At 30.0% G+C, this 17310-nt stretch overlaps 1 protein-coding gene and 1 long non-coding RNA gene across 2 annotated transcripts; both read left to right on the top strand.

Moving 5' to 3' along the window:
• The first annotated feature begins 2641 nt into the window (after window positions 1–2641).
• Window positions 2642–4388, top strand: LOC113401402 (uncharacterized). The gene is made up of 2 exons (XM_026641311.2): window positions 2642–2851; window positions 3258–4388. Exons 1-2 carry the CDS (start codon window positions 2791–2793, stop codon window positions 3806–3808), a joined length of 612 nt encoding a protein of 203 aa, XP_026497096.2. The 5' UTR covers window positions 2642–2790; the 3' UTR covers window positions 3809–4388.
• A 1226-nt stretch (window positions 4389–5614) lies between these two features.
• Window positions 5615–8147, top strand: LOC135193602 (uncharacterized). The gene is made up of 2 exons (XR_010309317.1): window positions 5615–5841; window positions 7934–8147. It is a non-coding gene; the product is annotated as an uncharacterized LOC135193602 (long non-coding RNA).
• The last annotated feature ends 9163 nt before the right edge of the window (window positions 8148–17310 follow it).

The raw sequence follows: 17310 nt of genomic DNA, 5'->3' as shown, positions 1-17310 counted from the left end.
AAGATATTATACTATATGAATTTTTCAATGTATTGAATAAATTTATTTTAACAAATACTGATAAAAAAAAACTAGATAACATTAATTGCTTAAATATATATACAAATATGAATTAAAAATAGTTACTGTATAAATCTTGACCGCGTGGAATGGTGGCAAGAATGCATATATATATATATGATACTATTAACGTTATATTTTTGAATACCGAATTTTACTTAAATTTAAATCGAAGATTAGATTTTAGTATATAGTAGATATAAAAGCTGAATTTTAATTTGTTATTAATGATATTACCTATTATTTTTTTTAATTTGACTGTTGAGGTTATTCGTATAACAATATTTAATTACCTAATATGTACGTATACTTGAATTCAACGTTTTTAGGCTATACTGAATCTGAGTATACCTTCTTCATGAAAATACAAACATCAAATATATATATATTGTAAATTTGTCATAAAATATGGTATAAAATCATCAAAATCAAATCTTAAATACAAGGATTTTGTAGGATTATACTTTGGAATCTTTCGAACCTTCAAATGAAACATCAATATTAAGATATCGTTATCGATTCGAATAAATTAAAGATTTTATCCAAAGAATAATCTTTAATCTACAGTTCGACATTATTAACTACCGATTGATTACTGAATCGTTATTACAGTCTGTAGATTGCTTACACACTTTAGTACATTTTTGGATGATAATTTTAGATCTTTATCTAAAGATTTTAGATACATACGTTTGATTATTTATTTCGGTCGTAAGCCGTAAATATGCACTAAGATAGTACAGTCAGATAAGCTAGTACCGTTATACATAAAAGAGTTAAGCAGTCAACCCGCTTAATTATTGCTGGACCCACAACAACAAATCTTGATTTATCTAAATTCTCTGAACATGAACTTTTACTGTCAAACTGTACAATACAGTCGATGGCTCCAACGGATTGCAGAAACTAAAACAGACACAATATTAAAATTTTATTTTTCATATTTATTGATTTATTTAGTCAATAATAATAGTCGAATTATATACTAGTGACGTTTTATTGTATGTAGTATTTAATGTATGTATCGTTACTTTTCTGGAAAAGAACTTGAAAATATAATCATACAAAGCTTTTATCATAAACTATTAGTGTGTGTGGATCTTCTAACAAAATTTTAAACCAGTTTTTTTATGATATAGGTTGGTGGACGAACAAATGTACCTGATGGTAAGTGGTCCACCACTCATAGTCAAGAAATATTAACCATACCTTATCTCCAATGTGCCACCAACCTTGGGAACTAAGACGTTATGTCCTTTGTGCATATGCACAAATGAGCCAGTGTAACTACAGAGTTACACTGGTTCACTTACCTTTCAAACCGATATACAACAATACTGAGTACTATTGTTTGGCAATAGAATATCTGATGAGTGGGCGATATCTACCAAGACGGGCTTGCACAAAGTCCTACAACCAAGTAAATCCAAGTTCCATCCAAACGATTGTGTCTATAATTTTGCACACACTGCTATTAATAAATTTAAGCGCCAATAGCGCAAAGGTTTAGGGGCCGTCTAGCGATATAAAAGGGCACAGGATCGATCCTGACCGCTTGGGCTATTGTCGTCCCCACTCCTAGCACAAGCTATTAAATTACCCGTCCAATTAAGCTTAAATGATTGGAAGGATAAATGGTAATATAAGTTATTCCTTAATATTAGCAAATTAAATTATTGTCATTAAATGTAAAAAAAAATAGTTTTTATTTTTTTGTATTAAACGAATTTTCAGGCAAATCTGGATAAAACCACGAGTATATTTTATTTTCTATTAATTAACTTAAAGAACCGTTACATTAAACAAAATATTTCTTTTTATATCCTTGTTTGATTGCACAAAATTTGAATAAACCGTAATAACTAACATAATAAAAAAAGATTTTAGTATGTATCTATTAATAACACATATATGTCTATCTATATGATATCGCCATGGTGACGTAGACATTATTTCAACATTATTTATTCCAAAGTTTTTTAAAAAGAAATGTAATACTTTGATCACACACACACACCTTTATTTTTATTTTTCGTTATATTACTTTAGGGAATTTTTAATGCTATATAAAATACTTTATTAATAACTTTCGTGTGCCGAGATAACGTTATGTCTCATGTTATTGTTATTAAAACATAGTTTTTATTAACGATAGAATTTATTAAAGGAAAAACATCCTATCTAAAAGGCCCTAACTTAATAAAAAAGTTGAAAATATCTAAATTGTTCAAGACATTTTCAAATAATCGGTATATTTAGAACCTTACCAAAGTTACCGTAAGTTGAATTTAACTTTACCGATATAATAATATATTAAACGATAGTCCCCGTCAGATTTATGATTCTATCATATTAGGAACAGCCTTAAATCTTGAAGCAATAAAAGTACTGTTATAGTTCAAAGAAGCTTGCAAAGATGAGGCAAAAACAACAATCATTGAACATTCAATACACTCATCACGAATAGATTAGTAACACCACAAGGAAACGGCCACCTTGATGGTGTTATTATATCTTATTACAATCCGAAGTATAGGTTACAATGTATCAATTGAACATTTCTCGCATTTAAACTGAATGAGATTTATATCAAATCAATTATGCAGATTGAAGTCAACTAAAAGTTATTAAGTCCCGTTCATAAAACGGCGATGGTAAACATGTAATTTCTGTCGGAATATATAGCATGACGTTGGTATAACCGTTGCATTTCGAGTTTCGCTTCACACCATGTCTCCCATTTCAAAAGTGTTTCTGTATTCTATATTTGTAATTGGAAATATTTATGCAGGTATTATTATTTATTTTAATATTAGAAAATATTTGGGTCAACCCATTTCACAGAAAGATCACATCTCGACTTGATTATATTATTTCTATATGTTTCTCAAAGAGCTTGTGTTAAAAAGTATTCGATAAACATAAGGTATTTTATTTCGTACAATATTATATTAAAATAATATTTTTTTGTTTTTATTTTAAACAAGCATAATATGCATTATTCAAATCAATTAATAAATCTTTTCAATTTCAATTATTTTAATATAAAAAAAAACAATATACATTTTAATATATTATTATTCATTATCTTTTTATACCGTGACTGAACAAACATTATATCATCATTCAAACTTAAGTTTGACGCAATGAAGAATGATATAATTTAATTAAATCTAATTAATTTATTCTTTTAACAGATAAATTCGATGGAACTGAGCCGTATATTTATAAAAGTGAAATACCAATAGCGCCAAGATATGGTATGGTGGGTGTTGCCAGTGCCGCTGGAATATTGTCAAGAAACGGCCGAGTATCCTCAGTTCGGGGTATTCAGTTCTTCCCTTCCGTTAATAATAAAATACCATTTGCAGTAAAAGATGAAAAAACTTTAAAGCGAAATATGGAATCTAATGAAAATATGGCAAACTTGGCCCCAAATAATATAAATTGGAGGAAAGATTCTGATGGTAATATAGCCGAAGGTTCTATAAACTTTTATCCAGGGGGTGTAGCTGTTTCATCTTCAGCCAAATCTGGAAATATTGGGTCAAATGCAAATCCGTGGGCTAATCCGTTTAATCCAATCATGTGGCCAATGAACGACCCTTTTAGCGGACCATCAAGAAATTTCAACTATCCTGGGAGTTTAGAGTGGATACACAAGGATATGTTCAACAATTACGTGCCGCCAAATTTATATTCTAAAAGGACTTGGCTCTATCCAACTTTTAACCCATTTTTGAACTAAATTTATGTTTTACCAACTCCTATTAAAATTATGTTAGCAAACATTCACACCGTTAATATTTTGAATGCAGATGTATGATATCTTAATTTAGGGCCAATTAAATAAGCTCGAATGACTTGAAAATGTCACCAAATACCACGTACCAAAATTTTGTTTAAAACTTCAAGTCAACTCCTGTGGGTCAAAAGGCTACGCTATTGCTGAAATTTGCATTATTTTTTGTACTGTGCGTAATTTAATCCTAATGCTCCTTCTTATTCGAAGAATTGTTCTTCATTGTTGTTGTGAATATAAAACTTGGAAATTATCAGTACTCTAAATAGTAAATAGTAATATTTAAGGTCAATTTTATGCGTGTATGTGTTAAGTTTTAGTTTGTACATATTTGTAGGTGACGTTAATGCTTCACTACCTCCCCGGTCATGTTAAAAATTCCCTTTAGATATGGTTGTTTGAAAGAAATGGCTTAAGACCTTAAAAATTCCACGTTCTACACAATAATTAGTTCTAAGCATTTTTTTTCTGTATTATATTCATGCGTTGAATGGTAAAGTATAAATACATTTAAAAATACTGTTATTTACGATTTTTAATAAAATAAATAAATGTGAGGATCTTTACTTATAATCTTAGGTTAATTTTATTCAAAAATTAAAATAAGCAGTAAATTATCAATGATTTATTTTTTAAATGAGTGTTACTGTACGGAAATCTCTTTATAATTTTTAATATTTTGTTTTTTTTTTTTGTTTATATTAATAAATTCCATTTCTTATTGACTTATTTATTTAGTTCATATGCAGAAGTTGTATTGACAAGTTTATATGCCAATATGCCTCCATTACTAATAAGGCTAATTACTTCTAGTGAATAAGTTTACGCCTCCTGAGTACTAATATCTGGTTATGTTCTTGTCACACGCTGCTTAAGAAAAAGCGATTTCATTTAATAAGTTATTAATCAATAGTTAAAGATTCTCAATGATAAATGATATATTTGAAGAATTTCTTAGGCCGTAAGAATTATAAATAAATTATTTAAGACTACCTGTACCCGCGACTTCGTGCGTGTTTGAATTTTACAAAAAAGTTATTGTTGTAGCCTAAGTTACCCCTTATTACATCAGCTTTCTGCTAGTGACAGTCTCGTCAAAATCGGTCCAGCCGTTCCAGAGATTAGCCGGAATAAACAGACAGACAGACAAAAATTGATAAAAATGTAATTATATAAAATTTTCTAATATGGAAGTAGGCAGCCAACTCGACAAACTTATGAGGTACAAGGCTAACAATTTGTATATACATATGTACGTATGAAACCTTTACACGTTTATTCAATCGCTTAGCTCGTTCGCACGATAACCGAAGCGGCCAGGCGACCCGCACTCGCTTCTCAAGTTCTCACCCACCTCTTCAACTTATGCAATCGGGTGGACAATTCTCTAATATTAAAATAAATCATTCTAGTACTTATATATTTTCTGGTAAAACATAAATATACATTGTAACTAAATAAAAATGAGACAACGCATGAACAAGACATATCTACCAATAAATGAAAAAAAATAATACAAAACTATTTATATGTCGAACATAACTAACATATAAGTAATTATTTTAAAGTTAAAGAAGTAAAGAACAGACAAATATTTTATTATATTTACTTATTTATTTATAAATCCACTATCAATTGTTACAGGTATATTTAAAAAAGCACATACTTGTGTAGCTACATGTATCAATTTACATTTTAATATTTATATATTCATTTAATACTATGATATATACAACGCTAGACAAATAATAATATAAGATATTTAAATAAAATCTAGAATCACCCACCGCGTCCTAGATTGCACGCAGGTGAGACTGTTGACAATCGCTCGCTGTCCACAGCCGAGTCGCTACAGAATCGCCCGCGTAACAACTAACTCAAAACACCACTCACCATGCGTCTCCTATTTGTGATATTCCTTCTCTACGTCGTCTTCGTGTCCGCTGCACCGCAATCTAAGCTTCAATTCGGTAACAATGGTATGTAGCAACAGTTATTTTGTATTTTATATCAACACATACAAAGTAGAAATTGATAGACAATATTTATTGACTAAATACGGCCATGGCATTTATACAATGCACTAATCGAACTCATATTCGACGATTTAAATTTGGTTACCAAATAAGTTTTATTTCGTTATTGAGATTCATCAGAAAAATCTGCTAACTGCTGCTTAGCCGCACAAAAAATACTAAGTAATCATTTTAATTATTCTGAATAACGTTTGTGCAAGTCTGTTGTTATTAATTGAAATCGTTTTGTATAAATATGGCAAAATAATTGAATATTATACGCGAGTGTATTGCGTGGTAAAGATTGTGACGTAACGACTTACAACCATTACATAAATAATTCATTATGCTACGTAAGTGGTAACTTTTAATTCAATAACTAAATTTATTGATAAACATTAATTCTCCAATATCAGTGTCGTGTTGTATACATTTATATTCTAAATTTGAAATGTCAAAATTGATTCACGATAAGTTTTTCTATATTTTACGTCATAAGATTTTTTCTTTTTAGCAAACTCAAAGACAAAGGAATGGATATCTATTTTATTCTCACACAAAAATGTATACCTATATATGATTAATACTAAAATTGATGTAGTATAATAAAAAAATGATTTTAATAAAACATTAAGCAAATAACAAAATTATTCATTAATATAATTTGAGATTATTGCTAACCGTTATTAAACTTTACTGATGTTTAAACCGTCGCAATTATTTTACATACTTACTGTTAAATTACAATTTAAAAAATTACGAAATTTATCTTTTAATATTATCTGCTATATGATTTTAATTACTTTAAAATAAATATGCATATTATTAATACAAAAAGATAACAAAGTGATAAAAAAAAATTACCTTGAAAGTATAATACGCAAACATATGTCAAAGGTCAGACGTCCAAAGCCGTTGATTTAAAAAAGCGCAATGACAAAACAATAAGAATTTAAACTGCATTTCAAATGCATTTTTCATACGTATGATATTGCTCATTGGTCTAGTGACAAGCTTATATTCCGAGAACCAAGGTTTGATCGGCAAGTCTGGCCATTAAAAAGCGATTAGGTTTTTTCTGACAAAATATTCGCTGTAGTAACTCCGAGTTTAGAAGTTAGCAATGTCTATACACTTATGGATCGGTAAATACGTAAACCTGTCCAAGTCGGTCCTGCTCCTGAACCCTTTCTGGGCGGGTCGTATTTGTCGCCTCATCGGATTATAAGAGTGCACTTGTTTTTACGCACTCAGATTCACTAATTGTTCCGCGCAATTAGAGCTAGCATTCCTAGAGTACGGCAGTTGTGGCTAAAATCGACCATGGAGACATCATAGACATTTAACTTATGCACAATGTGTAACGGACGCCAAGTAACATAACAATCGTAACTTGTCATAATGAGTCATTTGCATCATATTATATCGCTGTCACAACTGACTCATAGCTCATTCGGTAAATACAAACCTCAATTTAAAACTTAGTTTTTAACTGTAGTTCGTCTACTATCCAATTTCAACCAAAATGTCAAGAAATAATATATAATCAAAACTTTTCGTACCTATTATTTAACCTCATATTTAATATTACAGCGAGTAGAATTCTCTGAGGTATTTCTTTTTTTTCTATAAGCAGAAGTAGCACAGTTGTATGTGTGAAGAATGCAAAGTTAGTTATTCTAAAAATAAATGGCGCCAAGAGTCTATCGATCGCTAAACATAAAAGCAACAAAAGGTAACATGTAGTGCGAGTTTTAGATCATATAAATAGTTGATGCAGTTCTCGTACTGTGCTAATATAGATATGAAGCATGAAGGTTTGCAGATTAATATCTTCACTTATTTGATGTTACCTTAAAATACGCTTGTTAATAAACTATCTCTACCAATTACTGACTTTTCTACCGTATACTATATATCAAATTATACCAAACAAGAAAGGGAGATAATAAATTTTGATTTAAAATAAGTAATTTATACCGTTCTGTCAAAACCTTACCAGATCTTAATACCGTATAAATAAATCATTTTAACATTATTAACTTATATTTTACAGAAAACAACAAGCAAGTGGTAGAAGAGGTTGTGGTGGAATCAGTTCTTCATATCAAGAGTCAATCCGGTAATCGTCAAGCGAGGACTGACGCTAGAACTAACTTGCAAGATGGCGCCCGAGTCGCGGAAACGAAAATTTATTAACCGATTAACATTATCATTATAATGTAATTTTCTAACTAGTCAAGTACACAAGAAGAAATGTTTGTAATAGATGATAGCAATTTGATTAAGGGGAAAAATATTTTTAAGATCAATCATCAATTTATCATTTTAATCATTATGGATCGTAGTCCAAATCAACCCACTAGTATATAAAGCCTATTCCAATCGAAATAGGAATAAAGATCAACAAACCTTAGATTTACGTATTTCATGTGATTTGCTAATAGCCCGGCTATATTGTGCACTACTGAGAGTTTATGATGAATATATCTTTATATATTCATTTACACTTGCCTAACTACTTTAATTTTACTTCCAATATTTCGACAGCAGTTTTGTCGACGTTCACAACGCTATCTTTTCGCAAATCCATAGTGAATATCATAGATTAATCAAGCTCTCGACCAATGTTATCGCGTCAATTTGCTATTAAATGTTATTTATTTTATTTTTTTCTTATTATGGTTCGAATATAGTATATAGACCTCCACACTTTTTGCCAATTTTGCAACCGCATCATTGAGCAGACTTAAATTTTATTTATGTTAAAACCATCGAGCGTGTGCCTAAAGGTAATCTGCCTATTAAGATCATTGCATCTCTATACCATCGCTCTGTAATTGGTTTGGACCAGCCACCGCCCTCCCTTCAGGCCAAGTTTTCAACCCGTCATACAATTTCCATTACGCATTCAACCTAACATAAAATAAATAAATTTAAGAGTTAAACTCCTTTTATTTTTTTCTCTGTAATAATGTCAGATATATATTATAATATATATTTATTATTTATCGTAAGGATATTTCCCTTCAATGAAGATTAAAATAAAATAAAACTGAAAATATACATTACTATAACATTTACAATTTATTAGATAAAAGTAATATTTATTATAGTCCTAAATGGTGCAAACTGTGATTATTACTATAAAAAAGAAAATAAATTAAGCAAAATATGCAATGAAATACAAAAAAGAAGAATACGAAAAATAATATTTTAAAGTGAAACTCACTCACTACACACTCCTTGTGCCCTTTATTTGGAGTGAAAAGTTTTACAGAAGCGGTTGCATCGCGTATCCATTACGATGGAAATTTTGAAATATTAAAATAATATATTCCGCTAAAAAGCAGAAGGTTTCCTTGGTATCCTATTAATTAATACTCCAATATAAATAAAAAAATCTACCGAGAATCGAGAATACTTGACATATTTATTTATATTAGTTTTACTATTTATTTCAATTGTTTTTAATATCCAAAAAAATAAAATAAATAATAAAAATAATAATGTACAAAAAATAATCAAAAACTTCCCTAGTAAATACTCTGAGACTACAGTATTTTTTTTATTATTAATAATAAGTTATCATGTCTTTATGATACGCAATTCAGAATTCAGTTTTCAGATTTTGAAAATTAAAATAATTTTATTATTTAAATCTAAGCGTAGTTGATTTTTGGGCCACACTATGCCATATCCCAATTCCACAATGGTTACTTGTGCAAATGTAGGAATTTATAATAAAGCTAATCACAAAAAAAAAATAGGCAACAGTCTACAGTGTGTATTTTGTTCTTACTAACTTATCTTTATATATTGTTAAAGTTTCATTTAATTCCAACTATGAATATAAACATATGTTTGATACTTACTTGTTTATATTTCGTCAGTTGGTAGGTTAATAAGAGATATAACATTTCTGTGTTTTCCTCTTACTCCGCTTAGAAAACAGAAAAAAAAATGTAAATCACTCATAAAATTAACAGACTTATTTAAAGTTTAATTTGAATGTAACATTATTTGAAATAAAATATTTGTTTTTTCTTTTTTTAATAAATACGTAAACATAATGTTTTTCTTATTCAATGATTATGTAAGAATTTTAAACTAAAATCATTTATTTTTTCAAACTCTTACATGTGTAGTCGGCATATATGATAGATTAAAAAAGTGCCAAATCCAGTAATGGTATTCATAGAGCGAGACGCGCGCAGACACGACAATGAGATGCGCACGCGCTGCGAATAATGTACTACGCACTCATTCGGATATACAGGATGGATTTTCACGTAAATAAATCTGTGTGAAGTATTGCTTTATACGCCAAAATATTCAGGCAGCGTTGGACATAGCGTACTTTTTTATTTAAAATATTTATTTTTTTCTTCTCTCACCACGTTCTTAAGTAAAATCTGCTCTCCTTAAGTAAAGTCTGATCAATAATATTAATTTAAAAGCGACAGAACACAGGTAGTAAAAGTTTTATTTCATAGATTCCATTAAAAGTGTATTATGTTGTGCTTCGTCCGTGTGGAATTCAATTTGTGATATAAGAGTAGGTATATAATACATAGTATATATGTATATACGCGCACGGAAATAAAAAGGGCTCGGCTTTTTTACATATACGACATATCTCAGTCTGAAATCTTATTATTACTGAAATAAAAAATGCCTATTATATTTCTAGATAACGTGCCTTTCTAAATAATAATTATTAGATTCGGTTTAATAATTTAAGAAATAATCGTATGCAATATATATAGATAGATAGAGATAATATTACCAACATTGCATTGCTTGACTACTGCTACGTTGTTATTGTATTATTAAAAATTATAAATAAATTTTATATTAATTAATTATTAATGAATACAAAAAGGACGCGCTGTATAAATAAGAATCACGCCATATTTGAATACAATCAGTCGGCAAGCTGGAAGGATCACCACCGTTAGAGGCGCGCGCGCACCATCAACGATTACTTATTTCATACGTATGCCTAGAATACGGTTACAGCTTCGGAGAACTTATTACACGATTTTCATGCAAAAGATGTCATTGATTTGTTGTTATGCCAATTTTTCCATCCATTCCTCGGCAAAGTTTGAAACGAATTCGCTTTATCACCGATTTAACGACGTCGATGAGACACGTTCTGATGATTGTAAGAAAAATCTATTACACGTGCAAGAGTGAACTGTACTGTAGATTAGTCGCTAGTGCATGCGCGTGCATGTAAATTCTTTTTTTTGTATTAAATTTTTCTTTTTTTTTTAATAGGAAGAAACATGCAAAGCCACCTGGTTTTGCTAACCAACAATGACATAATAAAATACTTAAAAAATCTATACATCCAATAATCAATGTATTACCAGCTGAATTTAGATGATAATATGTCTCATGTTCCTGTTATGACACTGCCTCACGCTTCTTACCGAAGCACAACACATCAAATTATTTATATATGGTTCCGACTTCGGAAATAGGACATTTGTCAACTAACCTATCTTAAGAAATGATTAATACAAAAGTGTATATATGTAAAAAACACTTCATTATACTGTATGTAAACAATAAAACTGTCTCTGTTATACCTTTTTGTATTTTGTGGACTTATAATCTATATCGTATCGTAGGATCTCATAATGAGATCTCTGAAACTATACGTACGATTATGGACTATGTATTGAATTTTTTAAATTTCAACTAAATGGCCCATGATTTTTAAGTAGCTTTGTATGAATTTACCCGTACGAAGTTATCCTGGCTTCTAGTATAAGAATAAGGTCAGGTTCTTTTAAGATACAGGTGTCACAGACACTAAAGTAACAATAATAAAAAAAAAACAATATTGACAAAATAAACAACTAAAACAAGAAGATTATTCTGATAAAAACTTCTTAGCTATTCATTGAAAATATAATATACTCCAAATAATTAGATATTATTCACCATCATTTAAAGTGTCATTTGTATAAAAAGTAAGAAAATATACACAGTCAACAACAAAAAATATTAAGGCCCAAATTATGAAGAAAACCCAATTAATATTACAAATGCGAAAGTAATTCTGTCTGTTACCTCTTACGCTTAAAGCGCTAAAGCGAGTTAGATGGTAAAATGGGGATTAGAGTTTGTGTGCTGTTCAGTTTTGTAAATTTCAAGCGGCTAAAGCGGGTACAGCTAGTTGCTAATAAAACACAAAATATAAAGTAATATTTTCTATTAAATATTCTAGTTTCACTTACTTGCAATACGTTATTCATCGAGTAATGATCGATATTATATTCTGAGATGACTATAGTTCCTATTGTAGTGGCGCAGAGCTGTCGAAAAGACAGAATATTTAACTTTAATCAAATTTAGCAAACAAACAAACGTTTGTCGTAATGGAGGTTCGCGTAAATTGTATCTATAAAATTATATTTAAAATATATATTCGTAAAACTTCAAACTTCCGTAAACACTAATAAAATATGCATCATGGCAGCGACAAGATTTGGAATCTATAGCCTTTATATTAATTACATGCCTAAGCTTAAACGCGATTTATAAATTTATATCTATTTGTATGCAAAAGTCGTCGTCCCGGCGCAGCCGAAGTTGATCTTAATAAAATAGGTATATTGATTCGAGTTTATGTTGATGATCAGTCATAAAATTACCCTATCGATAGATTAGGCTTAACATAAGGGTAAATAAAGGAAGTGTTGCAGGGAGAATGCTTACTTACTGTTTGTCTGATATAAATTACTTTATATTGAAGCTTATAAAGTTAATATTAATATGTTAATACCAAACATATACCTATACATTTTACATATTTTATTATTTATTATAATGGAAGAGACAGGTGAAAAATTTTGTAATTCTAAATACAATGTGACTACATAGAGACTACAAAAATGTTTTTTTTTGTAAATGTGCGAATTTATTAGATAGCACACGATACTTTTATATATAATTGAAATTAGGTATGACTGGTTATTAATACCTTGGATTATAAAAACATAATTACATTACTTAAGCATATGCATTATTTACATATTACGAACATTTTCAAATAAAAACTGTGTGTTATAAATGATACTTTGTGTTATAAATGATAAAGGGATCTATGTAGTTCCTTGCGGTAGGTGAAGAATGAGTGAACTTATATAATTGCAATAGGAATGGTTTTAACTTCTCACTGTACCGATGTCTTTCCGCTCTCTTGCCCACTTGTCTTCGTGCTGTTAACATTAAGAAACTCCTATTTCTTAATATATCCAAAAAGTCTGTATATATTGTATAACAAATAGCACAGTGATCTAATTTGACGTAAGTTGCTGATCTTTAAAAAGACGTGACGGCGCCAAGCTGTTTTATTGTAACAATCATTATTTGTATCACATATACACGAATCGTGTGTTTTATTTAATTATAATTACTGATATACATGCAAAATACGTAAGAACACCTGCGCATTTTAACTAAATTATGTAAAAAATCAATGAAATATTCATAACCTAATTGACCGATCCGCAAACCCATTGTCTTTTCAAGATTTATAGTACAGTACTTGAAAGAGAACTATTTTTTTGAAACGGAATTTAGACACGACCTCGCATAGGATTTATATTCAAATATCATGATCTGCAGCTGCTCTTGTGGAATTTATTTCATCGTACAACAATAAAAATTCTGATGTCGCACTGCGCATCTTAATCGAGTAGTACCTGAGAAGACATAAATTAGTAATTAGATACTTTTTATATTCGTTGCAATAGAGTTCATTAGTTACTTGCAAGTATGTAATAGAACGCAATAAGTATGAAATTAATACTATATCTCAAAATCCATGAATGTCCCGATTGTATTAATAAACAATCCAAAGGTACCAAAATATACCTGTTACCAAAAAAGGCAAAGATGATTCGAACGTCACAACCTCGTTGAATAACTCTAATGTAACATTGCGAAACAAAATTTCTGTAAGCCAAACTCAAGATTTAATTAGTGATGCTGATAACGATACGCAAATTTCAATCAACACAGTGAGAGATATAATTAAACAGGAAATAAAGAATGCTCTTAAAGAAGTAGTGACGGAACAGTTTACTAAGATGAACGATATATTATCAAGCTTTCAACAATCCCTTAACTTCTTTAATGACCAGTACGAGTTAATGACATTCAAGGTTGTAAACTTGTAACTTGTAATATTGAACTGCAAAATGTTCCCGAAAGTAAATCGGAAAACCTAATAAGTACAGTATTGCAACTGAGTAAAATAGTTAAATATGATTTAAAAGATGCTGACATTCTTCATTGCACTAGAATTGCTAAGAAAGATACCGAAAGCAAACGACCGCGATCGATTGTTGTAAAATTTTCTAGTTCTCGTCTTCGTGATGGATACCTTGCAGCTGCTATAAATTTCAATAGAGTAAATGCTAAGAATAAACTTAATACCAGTCACATCGGAATCGCCGTAGATAAAAAACAACCTATATATTTAATGGAATACCTTTCTGCTCATAATAAAGTTATACATGCAGCTGCTAGGATTAGGGCAAAAGACATCGGATATAGATTTGTCTGGGTACGCAACGGAAGAGTTTTCATGAGAAAAAGCGAAACTACCCGTAGTTTATTTGTTAATAGTAAAGAAATGTTAAATTCAATTTTCTAGTTGAGGTTTTAATTTTATATTTTCTTATTATTTTTTTGCACGTTAGTATGGTTTATTAGCTTTTAAATTCGATAATCTTAATTTTTATTATCAAAATTTACGCGTATTAAAAACTAAAACTAAGAATTTTTATATCAATGTCTTCTTATTAACTATGATGTAATTGTACTTACGGAGACTTGGCTTAACAGTAGCGTCTATGATTCGGAACTCTTCGACGACAGATATATCGTTTATAGGAGGGATCGCAAACCAGTTCATATAATATGCGTAAAGAAGGCGGAGGAGTCCTCATTGCAGTTTCAAAACACCTTAAATCGGTAAGACGTCCCGAATACGAAAGCACGTGTGAGGATCTTTGGGTAAGCATTGAAATTAAAACTTCATGTAAAACAATCGAATATTTAAATATATGCGCTATCTATTTACCCCCACCATTAAAAAATGAAACTGAGCATGAACTTCAGAAGTGTCCATCGGTTAATCAAATGTTAGACTACTTTTACAAGTCTCTAAGAGAAATAATTAAAAAATGCGTACCCATGAAAAGACTACGAAACTCAAAATATCCCACTTGGTATTCTCTAAATCTGATTCGTCTTTTTAAAGAAAAATATAAACACCATCGTAAGATAAAAAAATTTAACAATCCCCTTGACTGCTTATACTTTGACAGACTTCGCGACATTTGCCATAAATTATCTGTTAATTGTTATAATGAGTATATAGCAAAGCTTGAAAAATCTATTCGTTCTAACCCTAGTTTTTTGGTCGTTTATCAAAGCTAAAAGAAAAGGCAGTAGTTCTTATCCAGCCAAAATGCAACTTGACAATAAAGTCACCTCTGACGGTAAAGAAATGTGTAATTTGTTTACTGAAAACTTTGGACAAGTATTTTCAAAGTCCGATAAAAACATAAATACATCTAACAGTATTAACACTTCATCAAATTTTCTTTGCGATTTTTCATTTAGTACACTAGAAGTTTATAAATCTCTTAAAACACTTGATGAACGCAAGGGGGCAGGTAGTGATAATCTTCTACCGGTCTTTATAAAAAGATGTGCTAAAGCGCTACCTTTTTATGCCTTACCTGTCACTTTAATATTTAATCTTTATTTAAAAGATGGAGTATTTCCAGACCATTGGAAAGAAGCTTTGGTGCTCCCGATATTTAAATCTGGCGAAAAGCATCTTGTTTGTAATTACAGACCAATCTCGTTACTTTCAACATTAGGCAAAGTTTTTGAAAAGATGATCATTGAAAGATTATCATGGTATCTGAAACATCAAATCACCCCCCACCAACACGGTTTTATAAAGTCTAGATCCACTACTACTAACTTATTGTGTTTTACTTCCGCTTTATCCGAAAATGTTGATAAACGAATACCTGTTGATATAATATACGCAGATTTCAGCAAAGCTTTCGACAAAGTTGACCACTTGCTTTTAATACATAAACTATCACAATTTGGTGTTGGTGGAGCGCTTCTCAATTGGTTTAAATCATATTTGCAGAATAGAACTTTTGTCATCAGTGGTCATTGTTCTGATATCTTTGAAGTGGTGTCAGGCGTTTCACAGGGCTCACATCTCGGACCAATTCTTTTTAACGTATTTATTAATGACATCACTACATGTTTTCACCACGCAAGCTATTTCTTATTTGCCGATGATCTAAAATTAATGATGCCTATAATTACAAACGCTGATGTAAATAAATTGCAAGAAGACATTAACAGATTGGAGATTTGGTGTTGCGCTAACAATATGATGCTTAATATAAAAAAACTGTCACTACGTACCGTTTACCCGCAATATAAAGGCTGAGCCAAACAAATATTATATTAACAAACAACAAATTTTACCATTGCATTGTATACGAGACCTTGGAGTTACTTTAGATTCTAAACTGAGATACGACACACATATATTTAATATTGTATCTAAGGGATTTAAAATTCTTGGTTTTATACTCCGTAATATGAAGGACTTCAAGAATATTTCTACCAAAATTAAAATATTCATGACTCTATTTCTTCCCATACTGGAATACAATAGCATTATATGGAATCCACAGTATGATGTCTACATAAATAGATTAGAACAAGTTCAAAAACGCTTTCTTTACCATCTCTCTTCATCACGAGTTATAAAGACAGACTTAAATATTATCACATGACCTCTTTTATAAATCGTAGACATATCAGAGATCTTATATTTCTGCACAAAATAATACATGGAGTCCTAGATTGTAGTAATCTGTTGCAAAAGATTCAAGTTAATGCTCCTTCTCGTATGCCCCGTATAAAAGCATATAACTTATTTAATATTCCTACATTTCAATCAAACTTAGGCCATAACGCTGCTGTTCCAAGGCTCTGTAGACAATATAACATACTTTCTAGAAATAATAATGACCTCGATATTCATCGTTAGAGTTTGTCCAAATTCAGAGTGTGTCTAACTAAATTCTTAACCTAACACAAAAAAATGTTTAATTAATAAGCTATACTTAATTTTTAAGTTACTAAAGTATATTTGTTTTTTACTGCTACGTATATATTTTTTTTTCTTCACTTTTTATCTTAATTGTATTTAAATTATTATTTAGTGCATGCTGCGGTCTCCTATAATTGAAAGAGCACACAACTTGTTATCCTTATATTGTTTAATTCTAAGAATATGTATTTAGTGTGTATCTTTTGTTGTGGACTCGAGAATTAAATAAATAAAATAAATAAATCAAG

This window comes from Vanessa tameamea, chromosome 2 (assembly GCF_037043105.1).
Source record: "Vanessa tameamea isolate UH-Manoa-2023 chromosome 2, ilVanTame1 primary haplotype, whole genome shotgun sequence".
NCBI lineage: Eukaryota > Metazoa > Arthropoda > Insecta > Lepidoptera > Nymphalidae > Vanessa > Vanessa tameamea.
This window is presented reverse-complemented; position numbering and strand designations above follow the sequence as displayed.

Bases quoted from the DNA above. Each gene is read 5' to 3' on its own strand.
- LOC113401402 (XM_026641311.2), top strand. From the start codon at position 2,791: ATGTCTCCCATTTCAAAAGTGTTTCTGTATTCTATATTTGTAATTGGA. The intron at 2,852-3,257 runs GTATTATTATTT...TTCTTTTAACAG, and splicing joins AATTGGAAATATTTATGCAG to ATAAATTCGATGGAACTGAG.